The following is an 18652-nucleotide window of genomic DNA, read 5'->3' on the forward strand; positions in this document are numbered from 1 at the left end:
ATTATTTTGGTGTGTAAGAAATGCCAGACATCATTTGTCCTTCAGAAGATCAATGGCTACATGATCTAAATGTTGTTCGTATTTCTTTACATAACATGGCAAAAGATTGATACTAATCACTTTTTGTTTGAGCTTGAATAATAACAAACAAAATTCAGAAATTGAGCTTCCTTTGCTAAAATGCAGTGAGGATAACTTTTTAGGTAGGCAATTACCTGTATTTGTTTATTCATGATTTTAAAAAAAAGATAATATGAATTAATACATTTATATCCACATAATAGTAACTTAGGAAAAGCAATTAATCTTCCCAGATCAAATTTAAAACTCTTAACTGCCTCATTATTAAATGGTATAATATGATATAAAAAGACAAAATACTACTACTGAGGCTTATAGCCATTTTTGAGCAGAATTTAGCTCAAGTTTAATACAATTCCATAATTTCTTATTTAGAAGTTTTAGAACTCCAATTTCTTATCTTTACTAATGTGCAAAACACATACTGCCACTTTGTATTTATAACATTGATATTACATTAAATAAAATTATAGGATATAAGAAAGTCATCTTATATATTTGTGTGTGTGTTTGTTCTTTTATTTACTTCTATTTATTTGAACAGAAATGGCTGGAAAGGAACATTAGCTCCATTACTAATAGTAGTAACAATAATAAAATAGTAATAACAATAATAATAGGAGTCGTAGGAGTAGGAGTGATAGTAATAGAATTTTCTAGTTGCCAGGTAACTATGTTAAACACATTTCATATATTATATAATGACTTCTTTTTATCATTCAGTTTTACAAAAGAAATAAATGACTTTCTCAAGATTATGTATCTTGTGAATGGCAAAGCCAGGATCCAAAAGGTATTAGGAGATACATGTAACTGAAATTGGGTAATTTTCCAATGCTCCAAAGTTATGGGATGCTATGATATAATAGAAGCTTTCTAAGGAGCAACTAATGTATTGTGAGAATTAAATAAGCTTGTCTTGCAGTTCATTATCCACAGAACTTGGAATTCCAATAAAGGTGAATTAAATAAGATGCAATGATATAATGGTGCAATGAAATCTTTGTGTTTCCATTTGTCTAAAACTGAGTTTATTCATCACTTTTTTTGAATTTAAGTATGTAAAATAACCTATACTAGATACTGGAGATATTGGGCCAAAAAAGATTTTAAATATCCTTTTTCTCATTCTCATTACTGCTTTCCCATGTAGAGAAATTTTTTTTAAGAGTGAACAGACACTAAGTCCCAAGACAACTGTGAACTACAACTGATCCTCCAACTTCTGCATTGGGATGAACAGGGTGACAGTGACTAAGATAACAAGATGGGGAAAGAAACCAGTTAGGACAAAAGGGAAAGCAATAGATTCATTTTTAGCATATTAAAATGAGATATCTTATAGATATTTAGGTTGAGAGGCAAAATAGCTAACAGTGAGTCTGGAGTACAGAGTAGGGTTTACTTGGAAATCGTCACCTGTAGATGAAATTAAAAGCCACAGGTCTGAGTGAGATGATTAAGAAGAGAATCTGCTAGAGAACAAGATTTAAGATTGAGTCTTGACACAGTTTAATATTTAGCAGTCAAATAGTAGATGAGGATCAAGCAGAGTAGACTAAAAATAGTGATCAAACAGATTTTAATTCCCAGGATTCAAGAAGCATGTTTTAAGTTATATAAAAAATTAAGTCTAATAATAATAGAGAAATAGTCATTGGATGTAACAATACGGAAACAAGAGAATTTCAGGGGAGTTGTTGGCTAGAGTTCATATTTGAATACATGGTATTTGAGACTTCTGGGAAAATGGTGGAATAAGATGATGCAGAAATAATGCCATCACTCCAAATTCAAAGAAATTATGGATTAAAAAATTAAAAAAAATCTGAACTCAAAGAATACATAGTGAAATAAGGAAAGGGAAATTCTAAAATAATCCAGTAGAAATGCTATAAATGATAAATGTAATAATAGAGATATAAAAACTGAATAGAAAGATAAAGTGGTAAACTCGACTCAGCCAAATAAAATTTGGTGAATTGGAAGACAAATCTGAAGAAGTCCATCAAAATGCAGCACAGAAAACTAAAGCATAGGAACTCTAAAAAGAAGTTAAGAAAGTTGGAGAATTGAACAAAACTTTTCAGCATATGAAAGTATAAAAGGAGGGTCTTAAAGGAGAGACTAGATGGAACAGACAAGAAAAAAATATTTAAAGAAATAATGACTAAAGATTTTCCAGAAGTGCAGAAAGACAAGGGTACTCATAATGAGGAAGCTCATCAAGTTCTGAGAAACACAAAAAGGATACATATCTACATGTAGGCACATCATAGAAATATTTAAAATAAAGTATTGAAATGCATTTTTAACTTGTAATGTCACTTGAACACATATCCCTAAAGGCATCAAACAATTATCAAAGCTAGTATTAAATAATTCAAATCTCTGCCTGCTATATATGTACCATATAATGCATTTATTGTCACAGCTCTGTCTGAGAGTTTGAATGTAGACTGTGTCACAATGCCACGTCCTTGAGAAATCCTGAAAGTCTCTGTGCTCTTCCAGTTTCTGCTGCCGCCCCACTGCCTGACATTCCTTAGCAAGTATGTGAAATACAACAGTTTCAAAACAGTTGACATAAGTGACTGAAAATTTCATGCAGGAGTGCCAGTCATCCCAACAAAACATCATTTCCTTCACAGTTATTAAACATTTATAGCAAAGAAGAGATAAATTAATGGAAAAATTCAGAGAACATTTGGGGTGTTGATTTGGGATAGTGTTGTGATAGTCCCTTTGGTATGAACAAAATGTGTAAACAAAAACAGGTTAGCTGTTTTGATATTGGACACCTGGACTTCGTATTTATTATCCTGCTTTTGAAATATGCATAATTAATGTATGGGTCCCTTGATTGCTTGTTCAATAAATCTAACTTGGCTATTTCCATATTTATTAATTTTGCTATTTAGAATGTTAAATGGTGTTTCTTTTTCAGCTATGAAATTGCCTACCAAAATAAATGCCTGACTTAGAAAATATTAGTTCACTTCATTTTAGCTTCCATTAAATTTTCCTAGGGTAGGCAAAGCTATAAGCCACTTAATAGATTTTTAGCATAAATATCCTATCATATGGTTCTGTGGTGCTTAAATGGCTCTATACTCTGCTAGAAATAAAATTTTACTTGGTATCTAGAACTAATCCATAATGTATTGGTTCAATAGAGTCAATTAAATGGAACTTCCTTACTAAGATAAATTTGTTAAAATATAATTTTAGTTGAGTCCATCATTAACATTCCAGGACTGACGATGATACCAGCACAATTTCAATAGAAGTAAAACAAGGCCCATTAGCAGAAAAAAAAATTGTAGTGAACATTTTTCCTCTCTCTGAAATAACAATAACAGCATAACAGTAACAGAATTTTGACTATTCTGTTATTCTGAAGTTAGGTGTAGGTGATCTATCAGATTTCTTTTTTAGCTAATTGGAAAAGAAACAGGAATGTGGAATTAAGATTCACACTGTACTGGGAACTTAGAGGCAAATTAAAATGTTAGATATAATTAAATCGTAGAATTTGAAGGGACTTGAGACGTTATCTATCTAGTCAAATTGTTTTCATCAGAGAAGGAAAACACTTAGATCATCCTTCCTGATTACTATCTGAACTCTTTTAGATACAACCCCAACTAGCACAGCCAACTCAAAGCAATGTCGAACAATTTTCACTCATGATTGGTAAAGTCATCCTAATATATCTAAACACCTCAAACTGCAGACAAATATTTTTGCTATGTCATCAGTTTGTATAAAGACACATCTGAAAATTTTCTGTGAGAAACTGAAAAGCTGTCAAATCAACATTGCTTTATTCCAGCTTGAAGAAAGTCCTGATTTCCTTAATGTTTTTTATTCTTGGGTTTCCATTCAAGCATTTTCATTATTTTTATGATTTTACACTAAAATTTACAAATTTATATCCCATTTATTTTCTTGAAGCCAAAATAGACAAAAAGCTTTTAAAAATATGTTTAAGTGGAGGTGAGCACAATAGGAGAATTACTTCTCATTCCTAATACTGTACAGTGTGTGTTTTAAACTTCTGTAACCCTATATTAGCTATATATTTTTTTCATTGCCATAATTAATTCTCAAATTTTTCTCCTCTCACCGTTAACTTGCCACTTTCCTCCGGAACTTTGTTTCATTAAAGTGAACCTGCATAAATGAAGCAGTAAAATAATTTACTGGGAGAACTGAACTCACCCTAGGAGTGAAGGTGGCGTCATTGATGGAATGCATGTGACCATAGAGCGACTGTTCACATTTACCCTAAGAAGACAAAGCAGAAACACAAGTCAAATAAATTCCATTCAATATGTGAAAAGAAATGGAAAGAGAATTAATCTTGTTTTAAAGTAATGTTTAAGTCTATTAATAAAATTAATACATTCTCCTGGTAGAAAATGCTAGTTTCTGTAGTCAGCTACCATTCAGAATCAGGGCTGTGCTGGTGAGTGTGTCACCAGTGTTGACATCTACACTGAAACCCTAGTGTCCTCATTTTATACCATTGAGATGGTGGTGAATTCTCACCAAATGACTCCATTTTGCAATTAGCATAGCTTCCAAGCAAGGTGCCAGGTAATGAAATCTTTATAGAAAGGTCTTGTTTTCAGTACATTTTCAGCACTCCTGAGGGTGTATGGGGTTCTTTCTTCTTTTTAATCACAAGATCACATTTTAATTCCTGACTTTTGAGTCTGGCATTAATATCATTTTTTAACACAAAATAAGCATTTGTTTTGCGAAAACCATATCTTGCATCTACCCATTTGGGTCATCTTTCCCAAAGAGCAGCTAATTTTTAGAAAAATGGCCCCATAACACATTACAAAAAGGAGTTAAATGTGGGATCTTTCATTTTGACATCAATTTTAAAAGAGCATTCTTAACTATCTTAGAGAAATAACCCAAATTCTGTAAGACCAGAGAAAATTATATCTGAAATGCTGTCTGTTGATTCTTGTTATGGGCTGAAACTCAGATTTCATTCAACACAATGCTCATTTAACAAGTATCTTAGAGAAGTTAATACATGTTCAGCACAATTCTACGTGCTTAGGCTTATGTCAATGAATAAAACAAAGAACCTTGTCGTCATTGACCTTACATTCTATGGGAAGAGAGAGGGAATAGACATTTTAAAAAGGTATAAAACGTGTTGGAAGATAAATATTGTGGAAAAAAAAAGAAAGAAAAGCCAAGTAGGGTAAAGGGTGTCATGAGCTCTGGGATTGAGGGGCTAGGGGCAAATCAAACTATCAAGTAGAGTGATGCAGTTTGACCACGCTCAGAAGGTAACACTTGAACAAAGACAGAAGGCATAAGGGAGTTAGCCCAGCAGGCATCTGGAAGAAAAGCATTCCAGGAAGAAGGAAAAGCTAGAGCAAATGTCTCAAGGTGGGAGTCTGCCCAGAGTGTTTCTGGAATAGCAAGGGGGCCAGTGTGACTGGAGAGAAGTCAACCAGGAGAGTAGGTTTACTCAAAAGGCTTCATCTACTTCCACTCACTACCATGTATTCGCTTGGTCCTACATCATGTAAACCTGGAAGAGAGACCACAGAAAAGACTACAGAATCAGATATTAAAGACAGAGGGCCAGCGCCATATCCCCTCATTGTGGCAGAACATTCATGAGTATTTTGGAACTAAGTGGAACAGCTTTATAAATAAACTTATTTAATCCCCATTCTTGCCATTGCATTCAGCACATTAAATTTCAAATACCTATTTACAGAATTAATGTATGCTATTAATCCCTTTTTCATAGGATGCAAAATTTCCCCACATGAATTTAAACTTCAAAAAAATATGTTGAACCACTTTGTCACCCTTCTCAGGATTCCCCCTACCCAAGGTGTCCTGGTTCAGTATCTTCATACTGTTATAACATTAAACCAGTTATGCTGTGGACTTCAAGTCATCCAAGTTCCCAAAGTAGAATATAAATTACTTACAAAGGAAAAAAGACAAAGTATGTTATAGTGAGCAAAGATGTTACAGTGAGCTTTCACATATTATCTTAGGAACATTTATGGTTAATTTTTTTGAGAACAAATATCACATACAGTTACATAATATTATAATTGTATAGTGAATGATAATATTTGTTACACATTCAAATTAGCCATTTTGTCTTAAAATATTTTTTGCATTAATAGAAGTTTTACATTCGGTCCTCTTCTAAACTGAGAACCTCTGAACTATTTGATTAGTTGCTAAGGAAAATGGAGTTTTCTGATTCAAATCCTGAATGCCAAGTTTTAATTCAAAGTAGAATCTCTAAGGCACTCTTGAAAAGCCCTGGAAATACGAGGTTATAATGGAAATGCTGATGGACCACATTTGTGCTGCTATAACAAAACCTGACTTGAAGATAAATGTTTCATGAATTAGGAAAAGTTAAAAAAGCTTCTCCATCCAGCATTGTTCCCAAGATAATAGTGAATCTACTCTTTTTGTGTGTGTGGTATAGGGAATATGTGGGTTACTAATATTCTAGTCTGCAAACAGCCTTAATCAAAAGCAATACCAAAACCGGGACATTAAAATTTGGAGTATCTTCTTTGATGAATTCTTCTCAGAATTGTTTTCTTTCAAAGAAGTGGAAAAAATGAAGAAGAGGAAAAAGTCTTAAAAAAAAAAAAACACACACATACATGACCTACCATGTCATTGCTCCAATATTTGCCTGTCTCAGAGAAGCTGTGTACAATGATGGTTTCTATGACTGGCCTTGGGGATAGAAACGTCTGGGACTTAATTCTCAGATCTGCTACCTAATAGCTGTGTGACCTTAGTCAGTGCTTCACTTCACTGTGCTTCAGTTCCTTCATTTAATTCTCAAACAAACCTACAGGTTAAGTGTCATTACCCATGTCCACTGAGATAACGATGTTTAACCTATAGGTCTGTTTTGAGAATTAAGTGAGATACTGCATGTGGAATGTTGGTACAGGGCACAAAGTAAGAGCTTTGTAACAAATATTAGCGCTCAGTACATGAGACATATACTACTGATACGATGTCCAAATCAACATCTCTACCCTTAGCTCCTATTAGCCTCCTTAGAGACCCCAGGAAGGAGTCTTAGAGGCATCAGTGTGGTTTTTTCCTGTTTCTCTCTCAGATTCATTCCCCAGTGGCCCTGCCCTGCTCCATGTCCTAATTGCTATTAACCACATCACCATGGGCTCTCAGGTTCTCTGTTCCCTGGTTAGATTCAGCCAGAGGAAAACACCAGCAGGATAGGGAAGAACAAAAAGATACAGAAGATGGATAAATAACCACTTCAGCTCCCTTCCCGTTCAGCCGGGATTTTCTTAGTCGCTCTGTCCTCAACCTCATTCCACTACTTGTGTTGTGCACGTCTTCTCCAAAGACTGCAGCTCACACTGTGCCCCGTAGTGTTCTCCTCCCCAGCCCCTTCAGACCTAGGAGTAGTAGTAATGGCATCCTATTATGCTAGCCTTTGGGTGTTGTGTTCGGTCCCTTAACCCTGTTCTTAATTCTGTAAGCATGCAACTTGAGTGTACTCCACCTTATCTGTTTCTTGCTGGTGACCTGCCTAATACAGCATGTTAAACATAATATGCAAAGCAGACTTTTAGATTTACCACTTCCCAACTGTCTAGCTTGACCCTTACCAAATATTTCCCTTTAAGTAAATGGCATCACCAGTTGTTGCTCAAATAAATAAAAAACTAGGCAACAACAAAACCCTGAGAATTAGAATACCTCTCCTTCTTCCCCAGCCCTCGTCCAGCATATCAGTTCTTTCCTCAACATACAGCCCTCCTCTGCCCACCTCTGACCTTCACCATTACCATGCTGGTGCAGGACATCATCTCGTGGAGCATGAGGACAGCAGGAGGAGCATCCTTATTCCTCTCCTTCCTCCTACTCTCACCCCACTCCCCATCCATTTCTCTCTCAGCCACTGCAGTGTTCATTTAAACCTGAATCAGATCACGCCATGCTCCTGCTTCAGCCATCTAAGCAATTACCATGGTATTCAGAATGATTCTAAACTTTTACGTAGGTCCAAAGGCTCTACATTGTTTGGCTCCTGTCTACCTATCTGACCTCATCCCTTACTATTCTCCCTTCTCAGGCACTGTACTCCATGATTATTTTCATGTTTCCACACCGTCAGGGCTTTCTGAGCAGAGTACTGCACCTGGATGTCAAAAGATGCTTGAATAGCAACCCTAAAGAGGGAGACTTCTGGAGAGATTTAGAAGCATCCCCTCCTGAGATGATTTATTTACATTACAATGGTCAAAAGTTGAGAGTCTTTCCCCTCCTCTTCCTACAGAGGATTTGCTTACATTTCAGAACAGAAGTTTCTCTCTCTATCTCTGTGTGTGTGCGTGTTTCTACTGCAGGAGTGGAGGGGCACTGAGTTTCATGATTTGGGGGTTCCTTTCCATGGTACATAAGCCCACTGCACTCACGGGGTACAGCTGGCTCTCACTGCCTCTCCCCATGGGGAAGTGGGGAAGGGAAATCAGCATGAGCTGCTCTGGGAGTAAATAAATGGTGTGACCTCTGATCCAGAAACCTCCTCTTTCCCGTCAGGATAAATAAACAAGTAAATACAGACACAAAACCATGATGCTGTCCCATTGGCCTTCCTGTCCTTCTAAGGCCAAGAATGTCCTGTTTTCTCTACCTCGGATGTTTCCAGGCAGCTTCAGCCATGCCCTGTCCTGCTTCCCATTTTGCTCCAACTCCAATACAACCGCTTCAGTGATGTCTAATACCCACCTCTCCGCCTCCTCTCTTACATCCTCTCATTCCAGTAGCAGGAACTATTCTAGGCAGCCACTGTCCTTTTCTCTTTGGGCACTCAGCCAGGGTTCAGGTCAGGTGTGGCCACAGGACTGAGAACTGCCCAGTGAAACGTGGGCAACTGTGAAGTCCAGCATAGGCCTGGTCCATAAAATACCCACCACAATCCTCTAAGTTGTTTATTTTTGCCTGTCTGCAGGCTGGAGGCAGAAGGGCTCTGGAAGATGGTGGAGCACAAATGGAAGGAGGCTGAGTTTCCCAGCTGCTGTATTTTCCAGTGTTCCTCCTTTCTGGTAGATATATACCTCCTGGCCCCCATGTGATTGTGTGGGGCCATGTAACGAGTTCTGGTCCAAGAATTGTGAGTATAAATGGCATGCAGTACCCCTCTCATGTTCTCTCCAACCCTACCTTTCTAGCATTTAATTAGAGGTACAATGCTCTCCAGGGATATCTTTTTCCAGTGGCAGAAGCCAGTAGCATTCAAGGTGGCTGCTAGATCACCCTGGATCCTGGGGAATATGATGAACAAGCCCTCCCTTCCAGCCCACAGAGGACACAGACCACGTGCAAGGTAAGAATGCTGCTGTGATTTGGAGGTTGTGTGTTACCATAACACAACCAAGCCTAACCTGACTGATGTAAACACAAAATAGGAAGATTGATCTTATCTCTTCAAATATTAAAAGCTTTTCTATTATCGATACTGCCATGTGAAGACTTAAAAATATTAAAATAATACTTATCAGAAGTCAAGATACAAGTTTAAAGTCTTAAAAATTAGGCCTAATATAAAATTATAAAATAATCATAAAATATAAAATCACAAATAATCATCACATAAGTAACTGAACATACCATTACTAAAATCACTAAACTTCCATGTCATTATAATGACATTTATTTAACCAACAGATTCAATAATATTCTTTTGAAAAAAAATAACAGGCTTGTAAATGTAAAATAAGCCTTCCCAACTCAGAATAATTTTTTGTTTTTTCATTTTTGTTTTTGAACAAAGCTATCTTTTAAAATGTCTTTTTGATGTGTTAAAGTGTTTTTATAACATATAATTTATACCCAGTAAAATGCATAAATTTTAGGGGCTTAGCTAAATGGATTTTTATCAATATATATATTTGTATAACTACTATTCACATTAAGATACACTTGCAGCACTCCAGAAAGTTTCTTCACGCCCTTTTTAGTAAAAATAGTCTCATGATTATTTATGAACTATATTTTATGGGAGAAAATAAATATAGAAATATGGTTGAAAAGTCAAATATTACAGAAGACCAGCCAATGAAAATGTGGTCTCTTATCTCAGGTCACCCCTAGATAAACCACTATGAACGGTGTCTTTTACGTATTTCAGGGAATAGTCTGTGCACATACATTCACTTTACTGTGTCATGTTATCTACCCCAGTTTTTGCATAAATGAAATCATACTATATGTGCATTTTATTATGAAAGGTAGTATATTTTGGTGGTAAAGATTGTGATAGTCGAGTGAAACTGAAAGATTTAGAACTCAGCTCATTGGAAAGTTACTGGCAATATTTCTCATTATATAACTACTATGCTAAGTACTTTACATACCTTAAATCTTAATTTCTATCAATGTTTTAAATTCTTATTTACAGTTGGAGAAATTTATGTAAAGTGATTACATCATGCCTACATAAGTAAGAGATACTGCCTTTCATAGATTAACGGGTGGTCTTCTTTTCTATTTCTTATTCTACTTCTCAGTTTTTATTAGTCACTGAAAACAAACAAAAAATTGCCACTCTCCTAGGAAAAGACTCACCCTTCTATAGCCATGTTAACAAACACTAGAACTAGTTTTAAACTTGTCCAATCAATTAGTAACAGTTCCACAGCCCTGCTTACAAGTAAACAACCAGAAGTGGTTTTAAGCCTATCTAATTAATCAATGACAAGCAACTTCAGTAAACACTCTGAAAAGCCAAACAGCATCAGACTCATGATTTGAAAGCCAGCCAATTGGCCAGACTCACTACAGTGAACATGTGCCTAAGGCTGATATTAACCTTTTCCCTCCTGTGTAACAGACAAACACAAGCCTCAATAAGCAACACAGCCACTCTTCGAAGACTGACCTATCTACTCTTGCCTCTATAGCCAACACAATCCAAAGTAAACTTTTCACAAAAACTGGATAGGAGATCAGCATTTGGGTTTGCTAAATAAGTGTAGTCCGACAAGTGTAACTGTAGGGATGAGCTGCTCATGAGAGGTACTTAATAAATATTTTTGGAGTTAGTATATACACACACACACACACACACACACACACACACACACACACAAAGGGCTATTTCTAGGAAAGTTATTAAGTGTAATATGTTTGCCCTTCACCAACTTTCTTTTCTTCACATGACCTTAACCTTTTCGAGGGAAGTCAGGCAAAAGGGTTAACCTCTCAGGATTTTTGATTTTATAACAGAATCCTCACGGAGCGGAACTATAGGAAATGGAGCCTTAATAGTTGAATTTCACACCCATTTGACAGTTGCACAGAATAAATCTTGTGCACTGATTTTTCCTGTTGACAGCACCCCCTGCACTTGGCCACCCCATCAGCCCTGCCAGCACCTTACATTGCAATGCAGAGGTACTGTCTCCTCATAGCATTATTTCTGTGCATATTTCTAGAAAATAATTGTTTATAGGAAAACAGTTTAAATTTTTAAGAAAAAATTAACTAAATAAAACTTGTTGAAGTTAAAGAGGATTATATTGTGCAATTGTGCCCTATGAATTTTTATTTCAAATTATATAACCAATGAAAAGTACTGCTAAAGAAGAGAAAGCAAACTTTGTCCAAGGGTGAGAGAATTAAAGTTGATACCAGCTTCAGAACAACTTTTTCCTACTCACTATCAGCTAGACATAGCTTGTTTCTATTATAGTTACTGCTTTAATTATCAAGTTTCAAAATTAATGTCAAAGACGTTTATGAAGATCCTTTTTTAATTGAATATGGTCAAATATTTAATATAATAATTTATATAACAATATTTTCTGCAAATCTTTTAAAAAATAACTTCATGAAATCAAAGCATTTTAACTTTATAGGTTTGTAATTTGTAAAAGAAATATATATTCTATTATTATTACTGAAATAATCTTAATGGCATATAAACTGGAAACAGAATAATCATTAGCAAGGCTTCTGGTTTTTGTTATTCTATATAAGTAGCTAACCATGTCTGTGAAAGATTGATTGCGGCTTTTAAAATGTTTGCTGAATGCATGTGTAATTAAGATGAGTTAAATATGCAAATCAAGCCTAATTAGCTTCATTTATTAATGTTAGTTTGCCTTGCCTCTACAAAATTTAAGCTGTGAATTTTTTTTAGCACACAGTATTTTTGATTTCTTTGTTCTAGGCTAAATTGCTGAAGAAACACAATTTTTTTTCCCAGGGGGAGGAAAATGTTTCACATGGAGTTCAGGGTATCATTTAGAAAGGAGGGTTTTTAAAAAATGCTCCCAGTAGCATAAAAACTAAATTGTTATCATATCTATTTCCAACTACCCTTCTTGAGACTATGTTTAATTAATGCCATTTCATCAAAGTAACAAGCCTTTTGGGAATTTCTTTGGATGAAAATGAGACTTGAGTCACATGTCCAATATATCCAACATGATGATTAAGTAGAACAGAGACTGGCTAGAGCAGGAGGTATCAAATGAACCAAAGTTGTCTGTAGAAGTGTCTCTTCTTTGACAAAATAAATTCTCCTGCATTGACAAAACAAACCTCTCTATGCAAACCCAGCAGCCACATGTCGATCATGTGGAAAACATGAAGTCGGGCATTTACAAGAAACATCATTATTGGGAACGACGCAAAGGGAATAGAGTATAAGGCAGAGGGAAAGACAACCATTAAAGTTCAGAGGCAATCTCATTGACTCCAGATAAGGGAGGAAAAATCACATGTCAGGGCAAATAGGTTTAAAATTTCCACATTCCCTTTGTTTTATCTATTTGATTAATTCTTCTCACCATCATACCCTACAAGTTTAATTTCCAAAATTCAGAATATTGTATTATATTATTTTGATTTTATTGCCTGCTTAAGGGTTTACTGTTATTTTTAATAAATAATTTTTTTTTTTCAGTGGATAGAAGACCTTTTCTCAAGGTTTCTGGGGGAATTTTTTTTTTTCCTAATTGTGACTATAAACATACACTTATTACACTGAGGCAGATTCAGGAGTTAGAAACCATGCTATTTATTCCAAAAGAATTTAAGAGGAAAAATGTTATAAGAATAAATTTGCTAACCACGTACATTAAAGTGTTAAAAGAGAACCTAAAGGATCCTAGAGGTAGTAACTGTAGGAAGCCACTAGAACCCCTAGGGCTGAGAGACCATAGGGAAGAGGTCTGAGTTATTAAATCTTAGAAATTTAGAAGGACTTAAACTCAGATCTCTGAGAGGGGTTGCTGCTTAGCTGAGGTTGGTATCTCTGGAGAGCAGGCAGTGAGGATGCTTCTGTAAATTTGGGAAAAACTGAAAACTGAATTCAGCTACTGCTGGCATGGAACTGGGAGCCAACAAAAGCCACAGGAAACCCACAGGTAGTAGGAAGGAAGGATGGAATTACATTTCCTCCTTCAGGCTGGAAATCTGTCTTAGCACTTCAAATGGGCAGAGCTCTACTTGGAGGCAGTTTGCAAAAGGAAATGGGGTGTGCAGGGTCTCAGCCCCAGGACTAAAGAGTGAGTTTAGAAGGGTGGGTCTGAAGCTGCAAGCAGTAAGTTAATAATTGGCATAGATAGAACATGTGAATAGGCTAATTACCAAAACTTAAAAAAAAAATCTTTTCAGTCGGCAAAATATCACAAACAAGGAAAATGATGACAATGTTTGTATATGAGCTTGAATATTTCTGGAGAATAAATTTAAGAAGAGAGTTACTAGATCAGAAATTATGGATTCCTAAATCTTTTAATACATATGCAAAAATGCCCTATGGAGCAAATCTATCGGTTTTAAATCCACAATAAGTTTATTCAATGGCCAGTTTTCTTCTACCCTTGTCCCAAATAGGTACTATGATTTTGACATTAATGTTGTTATAGCCAGGTTTAATTTGTTTGTAAATTCTTATATTATCAAATATATGCTCAAAGTTTAAGATGTTCACGCAGTACTTCTAAGGTCATTCAAGCATTTAGGACCTTGCTTACAACACTGAAGCATGATTATAATACTGCAAAACAGCAGGCCTGCCCAGGCCTCAGCAACTCCACTCCCAGAGACAACCAAAAGGAAAACTCCTTTAGTTACTTGTTTTACATAATCTTAGTATTTGCCTCCATATGTGGAAATGAAACCCCAAACTGCTACAAACTGAAGCACAGATATTAGACACTGTCTTTTGATTTCTTCTCTATTATGAACAATTATTAAGCTATCTTAAAATAGCACCACATTTCCCTTCAACCCCACACATCTTTTATATAACATTTATAGTAAAATCAGTATTCTGTGTTCACATTAGTAGGATTGTGTTAATAATGTTCACTGCTGTTCAAGTAATATATGGAGATGAGGTTTATTTTCTTATTCTTTCCTCCTCCCAATTAATAGCTGACTCATTTTTTTATTTGCCATATTTTATCTGTACCTATTGCTAATGACTCTCATCGTTTTGACAACCTTGCCAGTCAATTTTCCACTTACTGAGAGAGATTTCTTGATCACTCTGGCAAAATTATAGGATGGGCACAAGGGATACAGAGGTGGCCAAGACAGATATAACCACTGTCTCTCTCTGCCACAAAGGAATTTACAGTTGAAGCACTTGAGAGGGTGGGGATGGACGGGATATAGGGCATATTAATGAATTTTCTATTAAGAAGCGATTATTATTATTATATAATGTGCTCAACTGTGACATTTTAATATCACGCTGGATTTTAGTCTGCAAGTATTTTATTATTTTTTTATCTGATTCTAAAGTAAAATTGGTCTGCCATTTTTATCTCTTTGATTTTCTTTTCCATGTTTCACTACTGCTGTTATGCCAGTGTTACAAGATGACAAGGGTATTTTTCTAGTTTTCCATGTCCTAGAATAGTTTGGACAACGTTGGCATGATTTGTCCTTTGAAGGGTAAGAGGCCTCATTCGTAAAACCATCTGGTCCCAGCACCTGTTTTAGAGGTTACATCTCTTCAGTTACTTCCAGTTCTTCTCAGGATGTGACTCTATTCAGGTTCTCTACTTCTTTTGATTTTGTTTGTTTCAATTTTATTACTTTATAATTGTCTGGAACATTTATCTTTTCAACCAATATTAAGTGAATGCTACTGTGCTAGGCCCTGTTATCATTTCTGTGGTTACACTGTCGATTTTATCTCCATTTGAAATATTTTAAACTATTAGTATTACACATTTTACAGCTCTAGCCCTTGTACATTGTGCCTTCTCTCCTTCAGTCCATGTTTATGTAGATTATATATGTGCATTTTCCAGTACCTCTTGGACATACACAACTGTACATTTGTTCCTGCGCTCGTAAAAGGCAATTTGATGTGCTATAAAATTATTGATCATATTTTTCCCTTTAAATCAGTTCTTGTTGTACCCTGGCCTTTCATGTTTCAGAGATGAATTATTCTTTAGCATGCCTAATGTATTTTTATTCCTGTAGACTTGTACATTTTTCTTTATTATTTCAATTAAAGTGGCTTTCTAAAGTGAACCTACCAGAGAGAATGAACTTAGTGCTGTGAGTGATAGGGTTGTGGTGCTCAAATCTATGAGAAAGAATTGGGTGCAGTCTTTCGTCTTTATCTGCAGAAGTCTGCAGAGACTTTCAAACTGCATATACAGATGTTTAGTAAGGCTGGGAATAGTATGTTTACATGTGTTCTGGCAGTTTCTTCTGATATGTTATTTATCTTTGTTGATCATTCTGTTTTCAGACCTCCATAGCTACCATCTTCTATGTCATGTTTTTAATTCTTTTGTTTCTTTATATACTATGACGGAAGCAGCCTCTTCTTCCACTCCCTAGAAAAGATTTTCAGAGTTGACTTCCACATGCTGATTTATTTTTCTGTGGCATCAATCTCCTGCTACTGTGTAATTTCCTTTCAATACATTCTTAAATTGCATTCTTCTTCCTTTTCACATTGTGGGTTTTCTTTCCATTCATTTATCTTATTACATCTCAGCTCCTTTTAAGTACATATAATGTTCTCTTGGATTTTATCAATGACACCATTTTTTAAATATATATATAAAATTTTTGCATAAAATCATTTTCCAAGGGATATTCTTCTGTTTCTTCCAGATAATTCTCATTTATTGCCTCCATGTATGTTTTATTTTTATTTTGTTTTATCCAAAAAAGGAAAAGATTTGTCTCAACATTGTTTTTGCCTATTGAAATCAGTGTCTGGATGGCACACTAAATTTCACTAAATTAAATTATGCTGACATGGCTGACTTTCATTTTCAAACTAGCAGCTTTAAGTTTTGTTTTATTCCCTGGTTAGGTCCTGATTTTGAACAGAAATGGGGTTCCCATCTCCTTCATCCCTCTCTGTCCCTCTTTGTTACTTTGGGACACTCACCTATAACTCCCAGCATGCATTGTGCCCCGACTTCTTTCTGTCTTCAGTCTTTTCTTTGCTGATTTACACTTATCATCACTGTGACATCTTGTAGGAAAGGGTCATATGTTTTATCTATATATTCACAATAACTCGTCCAATTGCTTAAGATGTAGTAAAACTTAATAAATACTTACTAAGACTGAATTAACACATGAATAAATTATCATCTATTTTCAATAACTGCTAATAGTTTACTGTCATGTTGAATAGGAGGGAAAAAGTAGGAATGGAATAGTATCCATCACTTTTTTATATAACAATGCCTTGCTTTTCTTTAGTCTCTATATGTATGTCTGTACATTCTTTCCTAAATTATTTTATTATTCAAATCAAATTAGGACAGAACATAATACTTGCATTTAAACCTTTGTTTTATTTATCATCACTATCATTTTATCACAGGATTGAAAGCCTTTGCACTGAGCCAAGAAAGATATTCAGATATTATTAGTAAAGCATCCAAGATCCGTCATTTCAGGACAGAAATGAATAAAGGTCTTAAGATATCACATAGAGTCAAGAAAGGAAAACCACAACAGGGTGTGGACATGGTAGTTTGAGGTAAAATCATATCAGTCAGTTGAACAGTAAAGAAAAAAAAAACTAAGTCATATGGTTTATTTGAAATTACAAAATTTAAATTTTCTTTCTTTCCCAGACTATCATGCCCAAAGATACTTTCTGAGCACTGAGTTTGAAACATGATTGATCCAGTTGCTTGTTTGTTTGCTTGTTTTTACCTTCTAGGGGCAGTGGAGTAGGGGAAGACGTCCAAAACTGAGGGTAGTTTTTAAGGCTCTCACTTCTTGTTTGGTGCACAAGGAATTGTCATGACTAAACACACAGCTGTCTTGAACTATGAAGGTTAATCAAAAAGAGAATCATCTAGTGACCTCTCAAATCAAGTTAAAATAACTACCCTAATTAACATAGACTATGGGTTAGGCAACATGTTGAAATAAAATGAAAATGCAAACCAGTAACTTAGTGTCGTTCTCAAAAGTTTATATTCTCTGGTGATGGATGGGGGTATAGCTGCATCAGGTACATCTTTATGTCACAATATAAAAAACGTAGACTGTGTCATAAAAGCAAAAAGAGACAACCATATCATATGTTTGGAATAATTTCAAATACTAATCTTGGAAGGTGTATTTTAAGATAAATCTTTAAGGATGGAAATATTTCAAAAGGCTGCAAGGGAAAGACAGTGTTTAGGGTGGAAGAAACACAACAGCAAAGGCACAGGGGCGAGAAAGCGTCTGTAAGTATAAAGATCAGGCAACAGGCTACTCGGCTGTGATACTGAACATGTCTACTTCACATTAGCAGATAATTAGGTAGATTGAGGAAAGTCTTAACTGTCATGGTGAAGAAATTGCATTCAGCATGGCAGTGGAGTTTCCTAGAAAGTCTATGATGGTGTGAATAACACGATTAGAATTGTTCTCTCTGAAGACGTCATCAAGTCCCATTCTATAGTACAGGCCAGAATTGGAGATCGGTAGCCTGATACCCAAGGGAAAAAAACTGAGCAACTGAACGGAGCTGGGTCTATATTCACCAGGATGTAGACAGTAGGGAAAGATGTAAGAGAATGTAAAGGGCACATTTCCAGGATTTAAGCAATGACTGAATGCTTGGGAAACTGAAGAGGTGGAATTGAATCAAAGGTGACTCTTTTCTCCTCTCTCTGTTGTTGCTAGGACATGACTGCCCTAAAAACAAATACGATCACAGGTTCAGAAGAGCCAGCATACAGAAGCCTTCATAATAATTCTTAAGACCCATCCCTCTTTATCTTATTCTTTTTTAAACCCTTTACTCCAGTTAAACCAAATTTCATATGGCTTTACTGCATCACTGACCTTATAAATGCTGTCCTAGTAACCTCCTGGAAGGGCCTTCTTGGCTTTTTTAATACCGAATTCTTACTAACGATTCAACTGAGGTACCCACCTCATGAAGCATTTTTCAACTTCCACACACATCATGAATCACTCTCCACTCTGTTCTGATGGCCTTTTAGTTGTACCTTTAGAAGAGCACTTATCACATGCTTTATTTACTTGCCAGTCTGCTTCT

The 18652-nt window shown here is 35.6% G+C and overlaps 1 protein-coding gene across 1 annotated transcript in view; it reads right to left on the reverse strand.

Moving 5' to 3' along the window:
• The window catches only part of SPAG16 (sperm associated antigen 16), a 777122-nt gene that overhangs the window by 227600 nt on the left and 530870 nt on the right, over positions 1–18652 (reverse strand). Inside the window, exon 14 of the mRNA XM_010960056.3 lies at positions 4306–4371. Within this exon, the coding sequence (XP_010958358.3) occupies positions 4306–4371 (66 nt within the window). The remainder of the gene's footprint in view (positions 1–4305; positions 4372–18652) is intronic.

Source organism: Camelus bactrianus, chromosome 5 (genome assembly GCF_048773025.1).
Source record: "Camelus bactrianus isolate YW-2024 breed Bactrian camel chromosome 5, ASM4877302v1, whole genome shotgun sequence".
Taxonomy (NCBI): domain Eukaryota; kingdom Metazoa; phylum Chordata; class Mammalia; order Artiodactyla; family Camelidae; genus Camelus; species Camelus bactrianus.